Consider the following 17,645-nt stretch of genomic DNA (forward strand, 5'->3'; position numbering starts at 1 on the left):
TCATTCACATGTGGCCATAAGCAAAACAAACAACGCATTATCACATGCGCGGCAAATTGCTAATCAGTGTAGTGGTGCCTGGAGAAGTATATATGCTTCATTTGTGAATTTCGTTTTGAACTTTCTATTTGAACGCATTCGTTTTCTGGATCCTTGGACTAAAATGTTTACAGGGGTTCACTGGTTTAAGAAATTTCTGATCGTAAAAATCAGCTTCTTTTTATTTGTAAGGTATCGTTTTTATTATTATGTACTGATTTAAATTACTGGTGCGCTGAGCGGGCGCAGGTGCATTAGGCGCAATCATTAAATACATTTCAAAGCAAGCCGGCTCCACGGTCCTGACTGCATCATCACTGCCTTTATTGGGTGTTTTGAGCGAATATTTACATTTATTCACATGACTGGATGTGGTGGACTGCCATGATTTTGGCGAATGCAGGACAATGAATAATGCGCATCAGAGGGGATTTAAAAAGTGAAAGTGTGTATACACCATATACGTTACCTGCGTACATCCACTACACCACCGTTGCAAATTGCCGTGCCACTGGTCTTTCATGTTTCTAACATGCAGTCAAGTGTATATGACATAAAAATATATTTTGTAATATCGTGCAATCAGTGCTATCTGCTAGCAAACTTTAGCGATTTTTTTGCAAACGTTTATTTACAAAACAACACCATAAACACAAACACAAGATTGAAGGTAATATACATATAATGAAACATTGTCATGAAAATCCTTATTAAAGGCAAAATTTACTTATATTTACGAGTCTGCTTGCTCGAGTGAGCAGCCATGTTGGAAATTTCTCTTAGCCCTTCGTTTGAAGTGAGGTCCTGAAAAATCTTCGTTTGGAGGGCTATCTGGCCCTTCCCCTTACCCCTACCCCTCCAACCAAAAGAGAAATGAGACACCCCTACCCCTTCACGTGAACGCGCCAAACGGAGGGGTAGGGCTAAGTGTAGGGGTAAGGGGTAGAATTGGGATTGAGCCTTAGACCATTCCTCGCCTGAACAAGCTTTGCCACTCAAATTCAACCAAATATTTTTAGAGAATTAAATCTGGAGACTGAACAGGCCATTCAAGAACATTCTATGACTGATCCCTGAACCAAGCATAAGTAAATTTGGATGTATACTTTGGGATGATTGACCTGCAGGAAAGTCCACTGATCATCAACTTGTCTTTGCACCAAGGGCATCACAATTCTTGCCTAAACTGCCTGATACTTCAAAGAATCGATGATGTCCTTCATACAGTCATGATTTCCACTTCCTACAACAGTAAAACACACCTGTAATAGGACTGATCCACCTCCAAGTTTGACTGTGGAGATGGTGTTCTTCTGCTTACAAGTTTTGCCTTTTTTGCACCAGACATACCGCTGATCCAGCAGTCCAAAAAGTTCCAGTTTGGTCACATCACTCCATAAAACATTCTTCCAGAAGTCCACAGGTCTATCCAAATTAATTGTAGCATGTTCAAGATGGCCTGTTTGTTTTTCTTGGTCAAGAATGGTATTCAGCAAGATGCCTCAACATAAAGGCCATACTTGTCAAGTGTTCTCCTTATACGCTGCATTGAAATGTTTTTCATCCTTTCATTAGGTCATCTTGCACATCTTTGGCTGTACATTGTTCTGATTTTTTGTTCAACACCCTCAAATGTTTTCTGGTAAAACACATTTTACATAAGGCTGCCAGCTGTGTCTCTGAGAACTTTTAGTATCTTGGAAATATTCATATAGCCTCAGACTTTCTAAACTAATAAAATGATTTCTTCTCTATAGCTTTTGTGAGAGCTCTGTTGACTTTGCCATATATGCTACTCAAACTTTAGCACATGCATGGTCTAACTGTATGTATGTGTAACAGCTCAAGCTAAATCTGTTTTCTAATAGAGTTTCTAAAGGTTTAATTGTGTTTTAAGACCACCATACAAATAAGTGACTAAAAACAGTGATGTTGAATAGGGCTTGAATAATTAGGACACAGCTGTGTTATTAAAAATCCTAGAGCTCAAAAACATAACATTTTATATTGACATTACCACTTTTAATATGCTAGTAATCTGTTATAGATGTCATTTTTATAAAGTCCTGGATCTTCAGAAAAGCTTGTATTTGTAAAGTACTGCCTCTGGGGGTTGAATAAATTCGATTGCAACTGTATTTTGTGTCTGAAATACATAGTTCATTCTCTTACCTGATTGAGGAGCCTCTGTAAGTACGGTGTGCCCATGCAGTCTGCCATATGTCTATATGCAGGATGTGACTTGAAGAACCGTCGTTCTGCAGCCAGAGCTGCACTGATGTCCTTTTTTCCCTCAATGTCCTTCTGACTACGGTTTACCACACCAATATAACCTGTAACCACAACAGGGAGACAAAAATAAATTGAGTAGAGGGGAAAAGTTCTCTTCTTATAATGAATCCTTATTAGAATTAGGGTGTACAATCAGAACTTACACACAGTTGCTTTAATATTTTTTAAATATTTGTTTGGCATAGTACCACAACTTTTAACTAGGATGGAGAGATTAAAAAAAATACTGAATAAAAAGTATTCCCGTAGCTTCATAAAATTACAGTTGAACCACATGATGTTAAATGGACTATTTTAACTATTTTCTTACTACCTTTCTAGGCCTTGAACTTGTTAGTTGCGTTACTGTCTATGCAAGGTCAGAAAGTTCTTGGATTTCATCAAAAATATCTTATCAAAAAAGGTCTTACGGGTTTGGAACGACATGAGGGTGAGTAATTAATGACAGAATATTCATTTTTGGGTGAACTATCCATTTATACCTTCTCCAGTAAATCATAGAAGACTATAGGAAATTCATGTATATTCATTGGTTAAAGAGAATGGTTGACTTCTCTAAATATTTTTAGACAATAAGGAGTCAAAAAGCTAGTCAGAGCATATGCTCAATTTTCTTGAACTATAGGCTTTAGGTGGGAAAATATGATTTATTGAAAATTCAGCCGTGTTGTGACCCCCAATACAAAAAAGAATAAGTCAATGTCCTACAACTACAAGAAAGTCTGTTTGCGATCTGCATAAATGACTGAGGAATAGGATTTCTAGAGTGTCTTAACCCGCTCCACAGCTGGACTTCTGTGTGTCTAATGCATTAAGGCAGAAGCAGGAAGCATGAAGACTCTGCACCTGGCCCTGTTTTAGCCACTATAGCCTGCAGCAGACTTGCTTGGCAGTGGCCCAGGTTTTAGACCAAACTGCATTGGGCCTCTGCTGACAGCACATTTCTACATGCGCACTGTACCTCTGCGTAGTGGCAGTAACCTGTTCTCCAGCACGTCCCTGACATCTGTGCCCTTGTCCATTAGATCCAGCTTAGTGATTACACCGATGGTGCGATGGCCTGAAAGGAAGATCGAGCGAAACAGGAAGAAAGACAAAACATTATGATGATGTCAGTTTGCCAAGAGTACAGACATAACCCCTCTTTCCCACTCACCCTGTGGATCAACGTCTTTGGCCAGTTTAAGTGCATCAGAATTAGCCAGATCCATGTTAGCGGGTGTGACGGCCAGGATGAGACAATTCTCTCTGCAAATGAACTGCATGATCATGTCTCTGATCTGGTATTCAATGTCAGGGGGCTGATCTCCCACTGGTACTTTAGTTATGCCTGGAAGATCTATCAGAGTGAGGTTCAAAACTACAGAAACATAAAGAGAAAACAAAGACAGACAGATATTTTATCAGGGAAACTTATTGGAAGGAAAAATCTAAATGAGATCTCTCTGAATCATAAACAGCATTAACAGGAGACCAAAAAATATTAAGCAGCACAATTGTTTTTAGCATCATAGGAATAAATTACTTTGTAAAATGTGGATGTAAAATGCAGCCTTTGCAGGCAAAAGAGCTTTAATGTAAATAAACGAATCACTTTTTCTGACAATAATACCATTTGGAGAGTAGACACGAAGGTTGATGGGAATGGAGGATATGCCCTTATTTGTTCCCGTGACTCTGTCTGTCTCTGCATCAATCTCCCGTCGGACATCATCGAAGTCTGTAAACTTCTTTCCTTTACAGTGCAGAAACTCGGCATGCTCTGTGGCGGAGAATGGAAAGCATGAATTAGAGAAATCAGAAGATGATAGTGCTTTGAGGGAACTGACAGCTCAACAGTTTGTAATGCATGAATTTAAAAGACTTTTTGAAAATCCACTTTCCATATGCTGATTGATTCTGTTTAACACAGGAGACACTGCCCTCTAGTGTTCAGTGTACACACTCCTATAGGCCACATAATAATGGCTATTAAAAGATGGAAACTAGTATGGTTTATAAAACTAACCAGAGCAGAATATTACCAAAATGGACTTGACTTACTAAAATCAAATATAATTTTTTGTTAATTTAGATTTAATGTTTTTTAAAGATGTTTCTTATGCTCATCAAGGCTGTATTTATTTGATAAAAATGAAATGAAATATTATTTCACTGTAAAGTAACAGTTTTTTATGTTAATATATTTTAAAATAAAATGTATTCCTGTGTTGCAAAGCTGAATTTTTAGCATCATTAATACTTTATTGTCACATGATCCTTCAGAAATCATTCTAATATGCTGATTTATTATCAATGTGTTGCCTTATATTTTGTTGGAACATACTTTGTTTGTTTTTTCGAAAGAATTTAATATTTGTATTCACTAACGATGTGTTAAATTGGAAAAAAGTGGTAAGAAAGACTTATATTGGTAGAAAAGATTTCTATTTTGAATAAATGCTGTTCTTTTTAACTTTTTGTTCATCAAAGAATCCTGAAAAAAGAAGTTTCCGAAAAAACATTACATTTTTTTAATTGAGATTTATACATCCTAAAGCTGAATAACTAACCTTTCCATTGATGTATGGTTTTGCTAGGATAGGACTATTTTGGACAATCTTTGAAAATCTGGAATCTGAGGGTGCAAAAAAATTTGAATACTGAGAAAATCGCCTTTAAAGTTGTCCAAATGAAGTTTTTAGCAATGCATATTAATAATCACAAATTAAGTTTTGATATATTTACGGTAGAAAATTCACAAAATATCTTAATGGAACATGATCTTTACCTAATATCCTAATTATTTTTGGCATAAAATAAAAATCGATATCTTTGACCCATACAATGTATTTTTAGCTATTACTACAAATATACCCATGCTACTAAAGACAGTTTTTTTGATCAAGGGTCACATATTAGAATGATTTCTGAAGGATCATGTGACACTGAAGACTGAAGTAATGGCTGATGAAAATGAATCTTTGCATCACAGGAATAAATTGAAATTTTAAAATATAAAACCATTATTTTATAATAATATTTCACAGTATTACTATTTTTTAGTATTTTTGATCAATTAAATGCAGCCTTGATGAGCATAAGAAAATTCTTTAAAAAAGCATTAAAAATCCTATTGATCCTAAACTTTTGAATGGCAGTGTATCCATTAAAGAAGACAAGATGTCTATGTTGCATGCAATTTTTTTTTTCCACATTTATTGTATTCTGTGACTATTTGGAGACAGACTCTTCAATCTGTTACTACAACAATAGAGTCTGTATTTAAACTGGTTTTGAATAGAAGTCAATGACATGGCATTATTGAAAAAAAAAATAAGATAATAAATAATAATACTTGTAGACCAACTTATAAAATGTAGATCAGCCTTTGGCCAGTCAGTAAAAGGAATTATGGAATGACCTAAAATGTATTAAAATTAATGCAGCTTTAACTTTATGATCATTATTTTATTTAGGGTTTACATATTTATATTTGATGAATGTGTGTATTTTTATTGCGTTATGGTGTTTTTAATTTTAGATTGTTTGCTGGTTGTTATATTTTGTTTAGGACTGTAGTAAAAGCCTAACCAAAAATAGTATCCTACACTGTTGTCACATGAACTCATTGAATGAGCCACAGCCTGGGCTTGCCATGAACCCAATCAAACATTTCCGGAGAAACCTGAAAATGTCTGTAGATGTGCAAAGCATCATACCAAAAAGACTTGGATTTAAAGGTGCTTCCACTAAGTAGTGTGGTATGAATACTTATGCAATGTACTTATTTCAGTTTATTTTAATACATTTGCAAAGTTATCACAAATCTGTGTGTTTTTTTTTTTACTTTGTCATGATGGTGTATGAAGTGAGTTATAAGGCTGCAAAATAAAACGGGGGAAAAAATGAAGGGGTATGAATACTTTTGCAAAGCACTTTATCCAAATATATTGAGCTATTCAGAGTTAATACTGTAGCTGATATCTAATTGAGTACTACAACTAAAATATGTGTATGTGTGTGTGTCGCTTATACCTGTAGTTGAACTGATGAGCTGAAGGACAAGTGGTCTCCTTGTAACAATTCCTGAGCCTCTTGGCAGGAAATCTCTGAAAAGACAGTATTGACCATTATGTCAAAAAAGATTTTATTTAAGAAACATACAATAGGTAGGCAAATCCTAGTGCAAGCCAAAGTATAACTTGCCTCACATGATACACTGACACAGTCCCTGTCTGAGGCACAGTGCCAGAGACTCTGTCACTGCATACTTGGTCTAGTCCAGTCTTACAGTGAAACTATAAACCTCGTCCCACCCTTCATGACCCTCACACTCTGATATTTATGGCACATTTACAATCAACTTGTACTGGCCTGTACGTTTTCAAATGAGCTGTGAGACAATTTAGCTTTAAATACTCAGAAAGTATTGAATTCATAATCCAGAAACAGTTAATTTTCACCATCTACGTGCAGAGGACTCTCAGAGAGTGCTTTCTATAAATAAAACAGTCTAAAGTAAAGGAACTGCATCTGGATCAGTGATATTCTTTACTGGTGATGTTAAAATACCCCCTACCCATGTTTAAAGTGCTAAGCTATTTCTAAATAAACCAACCGTGGTTTGATTACACCAAACAGTGTAAACATCATCATAACTCTATTTGTTCCAGTTTGCTTCCAGCTTCCAGTTGTGGACCTGGTTGTCTTATAAACAATTTGATTTTTGTTCTTTATCCACTCTATTTTGAAAGAGGCAATGATGGGAAAATCTTTTCCATGGAAAAATGTGTTTTCAATTTGATCTGTTAAATCCCGGGCTAGAGATAAAGTCACTGGAAGATAAAAAATGATAGTGGAAATAGGGTGTGCGCAGATCTAAAACAGAACTATTGCCCAAAATAGAGGGGAAGTCCCACTGGATTAGACCTAGTTAAAGGCATCCAGGGAGAAGGGCAGGATGCAGGTAAAACCATCCTCGATCTGAAGTGCTGCTGCTGCCGTGATTATGTATTTTGCAGGCCAACCCGGAAGCAGCGTCACCAAGTTTCCATCGACAAAAATCTAGTAAGCTCTGAGACCAACAAAACAATTATGATTCTTACATGTTTTGTTCATCATTATAAATGTTACATAAATACAATCAGTATAAGTAAAAAGCTAAACATAGGCTATAAATGAACTAAACCACAGCCATATAACTTCAGTGTCACCATCACTGAGCTTTACATTAGAATAAATAAAATTAAAGTGAAAATATTTGAAGCTAATATTAACCACAGACCTTATTTCAGGCATTTAACCAAAAAGCCAAACAATAAAACCCAGCGACTTCTGGGTCATTAAACAGTAAGTGGCCTTCAAAAATATATCACCCCTGCAGATATACTACTAGTAGGCCACTACATATTGTTAGTAGTGTTTGCTAAGGCAAAAAGACTATTAATATTCCTCATACTTACAGTAGGGTAACTAGGGTTACATATTTGAACAGACAACCAACCCTAAGTATTGAACTTTGTGTCTAACTCATCTGTATATTAGCCAAGAAACCATTGTAAATGAACTAGCAAGCCAGCCTGTGGAATTTAACTCGAACCCAATCAGTGAGTCATCTGTGTGTTTGACACATGGCTCACTCTTCTTCAACAATGTCCTTTACATTCCCAGTCATTCCCAATACTTACCCTTGACCTCCACTTTCTAACTCCCTCAACAAAGCCCCTCTTGACTCAAATGCTCCAGCCTCATCCTCTCCCCCTTCTCTTTGCTTTCTTCTTCACTATCCGCTTATTTCATCCTGTCCCTCCCCCAGTACCCAGCATGCATTACTGTTGTAAACACACATGTAATGCAGAATTGAGCACTGTGCCTGTGTGTAACATAGTATGAATGTTTATACATTTCAGTGGTTGTTTAACTGAGCATTTCAAGATTCAAATAAACAATTGAAGAAATAATTGAAAGATTAAAAGAGTTTAGGCAACATTCAGACATCATTTGCTCCTACTCATAAATCATTTTGTGGATGTTTAGAAGAATTCTCACCCAGCTCTTTTCCATAATATGAAATCATACAGTGACACATTCAATTAAAAATTAAAATTCTGTCACCATTAACTCACCCTTATTTTATTTCAAACATAAAAGACTTTTCATTTATCTTTCAAACACAAATAAATAATTATATTTTTAATCGCACTGAAAGATTTCTGTGCCTCCATTGAAAACCCATTTCACCAAATCTTCATTGCGACTTATCTCACAATTCTGACTTTTTGAGAATTTTTCAGAATTGTGAGACATAAACTCGTAATTCAGAGAAATAAAGCCAGAATTGTGAGACATAAACTCGTAATTCAGAGAAATAAAGCCAGAATTGTGAGATATAAACTCGCAATTCTGACTTTTTTCTTAGAATTGTGAGATATAAAGTCAGAATTGCAGGATATAAGCTCACAATTGTGTAATAAAGTCAGAATTGTGTAATATAAAATTGAAATTGTGAGTTATAAATTCAGAATTGCGTGATATAAACTTGCAATTTTGAGTTATAAAGTCAAAATTGAGAGATATAAGTTCACAATTCTCACTTTTTTTCCTCACAATTGCAAGTTTATATCACGCAATTCTGCCTTTTTTCTTGCAATTCTGACTTCTTTTCTCAGAATTGCGTGATATAAACTTGCAATTTTGAGTTATAAAGTCAAAATTGAGAGATATAAGTTCACAATTCTCACTTTTTTTTCCTCGCAATTGCAAGTTTATATCTCGCAATTCTGCCTTTTTTCTCGTAATTCTGACTTTTTTCTGAATTGCGTGATATAAACTTAAAATTGTGAGTCTTAAAGTCAGAATTGCAAGATATAAACTCACAATTCAGACATTTTTTCTCACAATTGCGAGTTATAGTCAGAATTGCATGATATAAACTCACAATTAAGAGAAATAAAGTCAGAATTGCGAGATAAAAACATGCCAGTTTATATCATGCAATTCTGACTTCATTTCTCAGAATTGTAAGATACAAATATTGCAATTGCGAGGAAAAAAAGCCAGAATTGTGAGATAAAAAGTCACAATTACCGTTTTTTATTTTTTATTCAGTAGTGGAAACAGGCTTCCATTGAAACATGCTTGCTTGACATGCAAGAAGCTACATGGTAAGCATGTATAAGCTTCCATAATTAGCAACGTTTACCATAATTGATGTGCATTGGTCACTGTTTATATATGAATAAAGGCCTAGATTAAATCTGTTTATTATATAAAGCAATTGCATCTCTTCGGAAGACTTATATTAAACTGCTTGACTCCTGTGGATTACTATTACAATTTCTTTCTGAACTTTTTGATGTGTCAAATTTACGGTGAAACTTTGACTGGACAGACAAAAATATTTGATTTGACTAAAAATTTCTTCATTTGTATTTGAAAGCAAGTAAGTGATGACAGTATATTTTTGGGTGAACTATCCCTTCAGTACTTTTGGTATTTTCTACAGCTTCTAAACTTATATTGCTCCACTTCTTACATTATTCTTATATGTTCTCCTTTGAATGAATTGCTTGTGTTCCTCATTTTTTAATCACTTTGAATAAAACGGTCTGCTAAATTTATAAATGCAAATGTAATGTAAACCAGAGTGAAAACCTGGGAAGTTCCTTAAAAGAAAGATTCCAAACCCATCAGCTAAATTTTCTCTCTTCATTTTTAGATGTCATCTACTGCTCATGTCAAAATCAACTACTTGTTTTACTAAACCCAAGCACTATGCTTCCTCTAGATCTAATTTCACTAACCCATTTCTCCAGGCATCTCTGGTGTTCCACTGACTGGCAGTGATACTGAGATAACAGATGGCTGAGGGTGCACTGCTCTGCTCCATTCATATATAACTCATTGCTATGGATACGTGTACTCATTATTTCTTGTGCATGAGCTCTATGTAGGCCATCGTATGACTGCACCGTGAAAGTTCATTCTGGTGCATCAATGATTCCACTTCACTTCACAAAAATTTCATTCAAAGGAAACAAACTATGGACGAGGTCAAAAGTTTACATCCTCCTATCAGAATCTGCCAAATGTTAATTATTTATAAGAGAAAATAATAGTTGAATTTCTAAAAATTACCCTGTTCAAAAGTTGTTACCTGACTGATTTACAGCTATGTTTTTGTGTTTAGTAATAGTTGTTCATGAGTCTCTTGTTTGTCCTGAACTGCCTGCTATTCTTCAGAAAAATACTTCAGGTACCACAAATTTGGGGGGTTTTCAGCATTTTTGTGTATTTGAACCCTTACCAACAATGACTTTAGGATTTTGAGATCCATCTTTTCATACTGAGGACAACTGAGGGACTTATATGCAACTATTACTATTATATCTCCATTCTGTTCAAAAGCTCTTAATGCATCGTTTTTCCTTCTGGAGCATCAGTGAGCATTTGAACCTTTTGTAATAGATGCATATGAGTCCCTGAGTGTGAAAGGATGGATCTCAAAATCATACAGTCATTGCTGGAAAGGGTTCAAATACACAAAAATACACACAAAAAAAAACAAAGAACTTGTGGGACCTGAAGGAATTTTCTGAAGATCAGCAGACAGTTCAACTGTACAGGACAAACACAGCTGTGGATCATTCACGTAACAACACAGTATTAAGAATCAAGGGGATATAAACTTTTGAACGGGGTCATTTTTATAAATTCAACTATTATTTGCTCTTGTGGACTATATGTAAACATCTTTCATGTGAAATATCTTATTCAGGTCAGTACTAAATAAACAATAACATGTATTTTGTATGATCCCTCTTATTTTGGTCAATTAATTAACATTTTGCAGATGCTGAAAGGGCGATGTAAACTTTTGACCTCAACTGTACCTGTACAATTTCAGTCAATACAGCTTTTTAGTTGATCAACCGATTAGAAGAAAACACAAAAGCAAAAGACTCTAATTATTCCACTGTTTGGTAAAATTGATCTGAAGTGTGGAGAAACATGATTTTGTCCCATCTGTTTTATGGAAGAAAACTTATACTTTTGTTAAGTTGAGAATTTCCATTCTCCAGATACCACTTAATTTAGGAAATTTAGCATAGCAATACATCATCCTGAGTTATGTGATTCCACCACTAAACTTACTTCTCTTTCAGAGTCAGATGCCGGACTCATTATCAACTTAAGCTGAGAATGTTTGAGTGCAAGCCATACCTAGGAGATCTAGCTATGGGAGATCTATTGCAGCAACAGATATTTTCTTCTGTATTGTGATATATATCCTAATGCAACTGATTACTGACCACTGGCCAGGGACTTTGGGGTTCTATCCATTGGTTGTTGATAGAATTTTGAGAGGTGGGCATTGAACTCAAAAATAAATATGAGCTTGCAAGTTGATTGCAGAAGGGCAGGGTTCAAATACACTAAATGATTAGAGAGATCTGGCATACATAAACTAGAGATGTCTGTCATTTTGAACAAAATTTCAAGTTCACACTTGGCAGGTTTAGCTTGATTAAAGCAGACTCTGTTGTGATTAATCTATTAGCGTAGTTCATCTGAATATGTGTAAATGCTGCCGTTTGAATCTTGGTGAGCACTAAACAAGCAGACCAAGACCAAGGTAAAGCTGCATTTGACAGTGTGTGACAGCCATAAACTGATCAACATTAAAATAAAATACAGCATTCTTTGTAGAATTCAAATGGTGCAATACATTTTGTGGTCTGCGCCGATTCACGAATATGATCCGCTCTTGCCATCTTGTCTCTGGACCAGAGCAAACTGTGTCCTCTACAGCAATTCAAGTGACAATGTGTGAAACCAGACTTCTTTTGTCCCAATGGAAAGCATATTTACACTGTGCAAATCATTCAGTATCCCCTATAAAGTGCACTACGTGCCTTTCACTGTACAGAAAATACTAATCCTGTGAACAAGCAACTGATTCCAGCCACAGCTTCAGCGTCTATTTATAGTATAGGGGACAGGGCGCTTCAGATTCTAGAGAGCATTTGATTGGACAGAAGGTTTTATGAGAAGCTGAAGTGCAGGCTGATGTCATCACAATCGTTGATCTGTTTTGGCGGAAGATAGAGACTGTAAGTTTTGAATGCTTATATCTTGTAAATGCAAATTTTGTCATTGTTTTGAAGCACACTAGCTTATAGATAACCTTCAGGCTAACATATCAATGCTAAAAGCCAAAAAAAATGCAATTTTGATTTCATGAGGACTTTAAACTCTGGTGCAGTTTAACTAAAATATGAAAGCTACATGGACCAAAGACATCTAAATGTTGTGACTTCTTCATGCATTTTATAAGCTCTTTGTGAGTTCTAAAAAATACCACCATATGTACACAACATACAATGAGCATATTTAGCTAAGTACACATCATTGACACATGAGTTATACCTGTCATCGTCGTCATCATATTGTATTACAGCTTCAGAGATAAATAATATTGCATGTGCAAGATCACTTAGTTTGTTTCAGGGATGGCTAAATTTTTATTTACAGTATGTGTGATTCCACCAACAGAACTTAAAATCTTTGGTCAACACAAAATGTTTTATACAATAAACTTTAAAGAATATAATAGAATCATTACAAAAAAAGTAAACTGGGTCTCCAATAACTCAACACACTGACCGAGATTTTTTTGATGATGGTCAGAGCGTTTCAGTGCCTCAGTCTTAGATAAGCAAGCAGCTTGGGCAGGCACACTTATCTTAAGCAGGCGATATCCAGTTCACTTCAGCTCACCAAACTGATATACACTGAGCAAACAATAGCTTTCACTAACAATCACAGCTTCCTGTTGGACAGGCACAGTCTTTCCATGCGGAAACCAGCGTGCAAAGAGAAGATCCTGTGAGCACCTCTTGAGCAAAGAAAATATAAAATGATTAAAGACTTGAAACCGCCTTAGAGGTACTCTTAAAGGGGGTCATAATATGAAGCAATATATAAAAATATAAAAAAGAAGAAAGCCGGTTCTCATGCGTCATGGTACACTCGTGTCGTGAATGCGTGCCAAAGACACATACAGGGACATAAATTTAAAAAATGAGGCATGGAAAGGGGTGGCTGATATCGTGGGGATTCCAAGTAGGTTTTTAATGAACTGATATGATATAAATTAGATATTACCATAAATCAAAACCAAAATGTGTTAATTGTATGACAACAGACAAAATCATAAAAGATTAGATAGCAAATAAACGTACCATATTAAAAATAATATTAACTGCATTAAAATGAATTGTAACCTGCTTGTCTTTGTTTCTAAAGTTGCTTTGGATAAAAACGTCTGTTAAATGACGTTACTAAGCACGCCCACTAGCGACCTCATCGCCAGCCTGCTAGTGTGAACGGGGCTTAAAGGTTGTATCAGCGATTTCTAGCCTAAAACATAAAGTGTCAAATTCAGCTGAGCTTTCTTCACGATCCGCTCGCTGCCTGCCCCATAAATTGTCTGGTTAAATAAGTGGGCGGGGCTGGGCGATATGTTTTTGTTTCAGTTTAAAGTACGTCACCACATCTGCGTGTTTCAAGGCACTTCAGTGGACCTTTAAAGGTTGTATCAGCGATTTCTAGCCTGAAACATAAAGTGTCAAATTCAGCTGAGCTTTCTTCACGATCCGCTCGCTGCCTGCCCCATAAATTGTCTGTGAAAAAACCGCGTCTCTCTGGTCAGCCTAGGGTCCGAGATATGACAAAAAAAAAACAATCGGCACTACCAACCGTTCCACATAGGGTGACCAGACGTCCCGAAAAATTCGGGACAGTCCCGAAATCTAAGCTGCTGTCCCGAATCCCGAATCCCGCTCTAATTGTCCCGCAAATTATACTGAAGCAAAATCTTAAATAGTTATTGTCTGATAAAACATAAAAAACTGTCCGTGGAGCGAGGTTGAGTCATCCTGCAGCCAGCCGGCTGCTCATTGGCTGCAGCATCTTGTTATTTATTTATTTTTTTTAGATATACCCAGAGCCATAGAGAAAGAGAGTTACGACACGCTTTGATCTCGCCGCCGCGCGGTCACGTGGTTCGTAGAGCGCCCAATAGTTCCAAACAACTCCGCGCTGTCAATAGGTGCGTTCGAGCTCATGCTGCGCTGCGCAGACCGATCGGCGAGATTAGCCGAAAGCAGTCGGGGAGGAGCTGAAAACGGAGCCGTCAAGTCGGACAAGTTGGAGATCTCGTTGCTCTCTCAAACATGGCAGATCACGTGGCGTTTGCCTACTTTATTGCAGATGAATTGGAAGCTATAGAAATACCTTTTTTGTTGGAAGAAATGCAGCACACGCAAGTGAAGCAGCAACTACAGATTTCAGCATCAATCAGTGTTGACCACATTACATTAAATGTCTGTGACATTTTAGTTATTCCATAAAAAATATTACTTAAATATGCAGCTGAATACTATAAGTGGTCTGTATGAAAAAAGTACAATAATAAACTTATGCATAAATCCAATATAAAGAATTTAAGGGAATAAAATGTACTGCAGTCAAAAGATCGTAAACTATTTACGAAATGGCATGCAAATTGATTTGTTATGCACGAAACACGCGTGATCATCGTCATGTGGTGAATGTGGCCAATCATGAGAAGCTGTGACGTCATCACAGCCTGGCGCAGTCCCTTCTGAAATGTTGCGCTGGCTGAGCAAGCCGGCTGTTCTCGAAACGCTCTCGCGTTACTTTGATGCCACACGTGAACGTCACGTGGCGTCGGCGCCGGTTCAAGTTGGACAAAATTTCTAACCGGCATGCACTACTTCAAGTCAGCCGCCGATCGGTCTGCGCAGCGCTGCATGAAGTCGAACGCACCTAATGTGTTTGAATGGGTTTAAATAGGATAGACAGCAGTTTTACTATATTTGCAGCAATTTCGAGAAATTATTAACACATGTGCATTGATTGTGTATTGATAACTTCTCTGAATACGCTTTACAATCGCATTTTAATCTGGGCAGTGATAAAGAGACATAATTAATATGTTCTCATACTTTTTGGCAGTCAAATGTGACCAAACACGTAACTTTTATTCAATTAAATAATTGTAATATATAGTTCAGTTCTATTTAGTTAATATTTGAGGAGGCTTTTTTTTGTACTAAATAATATGTGCAATAATGATCCTGACCATTTAAAAGATAACATTTTCTAATATAGTATTTATATTACAGTTAGTTTGATATTTAAGGTAAAATACATTTGAATGTGTATTTGGACATGATCAAACACTCTCTTTTTTATATGTTTTGATTTAACGATTTAATGTTAAATAAGAAAAAAGTAATTTATTCGTGTTATTTTATGATATTCAAATATACAACATAACTGAATATTATAAAAGGCAAGCAAAAATGGCATTTGACATAATAGAAAAGATGAAAATAGTGTTTAAAAAACACAAGGCAACGAATTGCATTCAGCATACTTTTTTTTTTATCGTATTTCTTGAATGCAGTCTTTACTGAAACTCATTCAATCTCCCACAGTGAGAGAAAGATTGCAGAAAGACTAAAAACGTAAAAATATGACAATTAGTATCTGGTTATGGTCGCTATTATGGTGTTTCTCACGTTTTCTAACTGCATTTACAGTATAACTGTTTATTTTTTAACGATAAACATTATGTTGCTAGCAGCAAATTACACTCTACCAACACCGTGACAGTACAGACCAACAAGTTGGTCTCGTCCTTCTTTAAGAAGGCACCGTGTTCAAAATAATACTTCTGTAGCCTACGTATTAGGCTATATCAATTTATATGCATATGTACTTGTTAATAAAAATATGATTGGTTCATTAACTTCAGTTTGAAGTATAAAAATAGCCTAACGTAACTTCTATATTATATAAAATTATATGTATATGTAGGCTACTTATATTAATAAAAACATGATTGGTTCAGTCAATTTCGTTTGAAATTCATTATCTTTATTATTCATTATTAATTACCCCCCAACCCCACTGAAGTGCCTTGAAACACGCAGCGTTATTCTATGTGGTGACGTACTTTAAACTGAAACAAAAACATATCGCCCAGCCCCGCCCACTTATTTAAAATAGCCTATAGCGTTCCATGAATATCTGCTCGGGCAAGTGCCGTTGAGCTCGGTAAAGCCACATTTGTAAGCTTATGACAGCCACAGACTAATAAACTACCCCACAGATTCAATATGAAACTTGCTAAAACGAAATAGTGATCATAATCATGCTGAGGCTGTGTAGTTTAATACATGCCGTCCGTACATATGAGCGCATATGATCTGTTGTGTAGGGGGCGGGACATTACGGACTCTAGAGAGTATTTGATTGGACAGAACGTTTCATGAGAAACTGAAGTGCACGGTGATATCATCCAAATCCTTGATTTATATTGGCGGAAGTGACGAGACTGTAAGTTTTGAATGCCTATATCTTGTAAACGCGAATTCTGTCTTTGTTTTGCAGCACACTGGCTTATAGATAACCTTAAGGCTAATATATTCATACTAAAAGCCAAAAAACTTTAATTTTGATTTCAGGGGGACTTTAAGGTTGAACCACTGATGTCACATGACTATTTTAACAATGCCTTTAGTATATTTCTGGGATTTGAACGTAGTTGCGCTGCTGTCTATGAAGGGTCAAAAAGCTTTCGGATTTCATCAAAAATATTTTAATTTATGTTCTGAAGATGAACGTGAATGAATGTTCCATTAAGATATTTTGTACATTTCCTACTGTGAATAAATTAAAATGTAATTTTTGATTAGCAATATTCATTGCTAAGAACTTCATTTGGACAACTTTAAAGGTGATTTTCTTAATATTTTGATTTTTTTTTTGCACCCTCAGATACCAAATTTTTAAATAGTTGTATCTCGGCCAAATATTGTCCTATCCTAACAAACCATACATCAATTGAAAGTATTTTTTTTTAGCTTTTATATGATGTATAAATCTCACTTTCAAACAAAATGACCCATATGACTGATTTTGTGGTCCAGGGTCACATATAGAGTGGGAACATGTGTGTGTGTGTGTGTGTGTGTGTGTGTGTGTGTGTGTGTACCTGGTATTCATCACGTTGTGGGGACATTTGGATAGGAATACCAGTAGATTTTGACCTTGTGGGGACATTTCTCAGGTCCCCATGAGGAAACAGGCTTATAAATCATGCACAATGAGTTTTTTTGAGGAAGTAAAAGTGTGCACAATCTCCTGTGAGGGCTAGGTTTAGGTGTAGGGTAGGTGTAGGGCCATAGAAAGTACGGTTTGTACAGTATAAAAACCATTACGCCTATGGAATGTCCCCA

The 17,645-nt window shown here is 36.0% G+C and overlaps 1 protein-coding gene across 2 annotated transcripts in view; it reads right to left on the reverse strand.

The window, feature by feature from the left end:
* LOC141348623 (dynamin-2-like) overlaps nucleotides 1–17,645 on the reverse strand; it is a 65,896-nt gene that overhangs the window by 47,238 nt on the left and 1,013 nt on the right. For both annotated transcript variants that reach the window (XM_073852895.1, XM_073852894.1), the window contains exons 2-6: nucleotides 6,349–6,422; nucleotides 3,944–4,093; nucleotides 3,488–3,691; nucleotides 3,293–3,391; nucleotides 2,212–2,372 (exon numbers count right to left, since the gene is read on the reverse strand). In XM_073852895.1, the coding sequence (XP_073708996.1) occupies nucleotides 2,212–2,372; nucleotides 3,293–3,391; nucleotides 3,488–3,691; nucleotides 3,944–4,093; nucleotides 6,349–6,422 (688 nt within the window). The remainder of the gene's footprint in view (nucleotides 1–2,211; nucleotides 2,373–3,292; nucleotides 3,392–3,487; nucleotides 3,692–3,943; nucleotides 4,094–6,348; nucleotides 6,423–17,645) is intronic.

Source organism: Garra rufa, chromosome 13 (genome assembly GCF_049309525.1).
Source record: "Garra rufa chromosome 13, GarRuf1.0, whole genome shotgun sequence".
Lineage (NCBI taxonomy): Eukaryota > Metazoa > Chordata > Actinopteri > Cypriniformes > Cyprinidae > Garra > Garra rufa.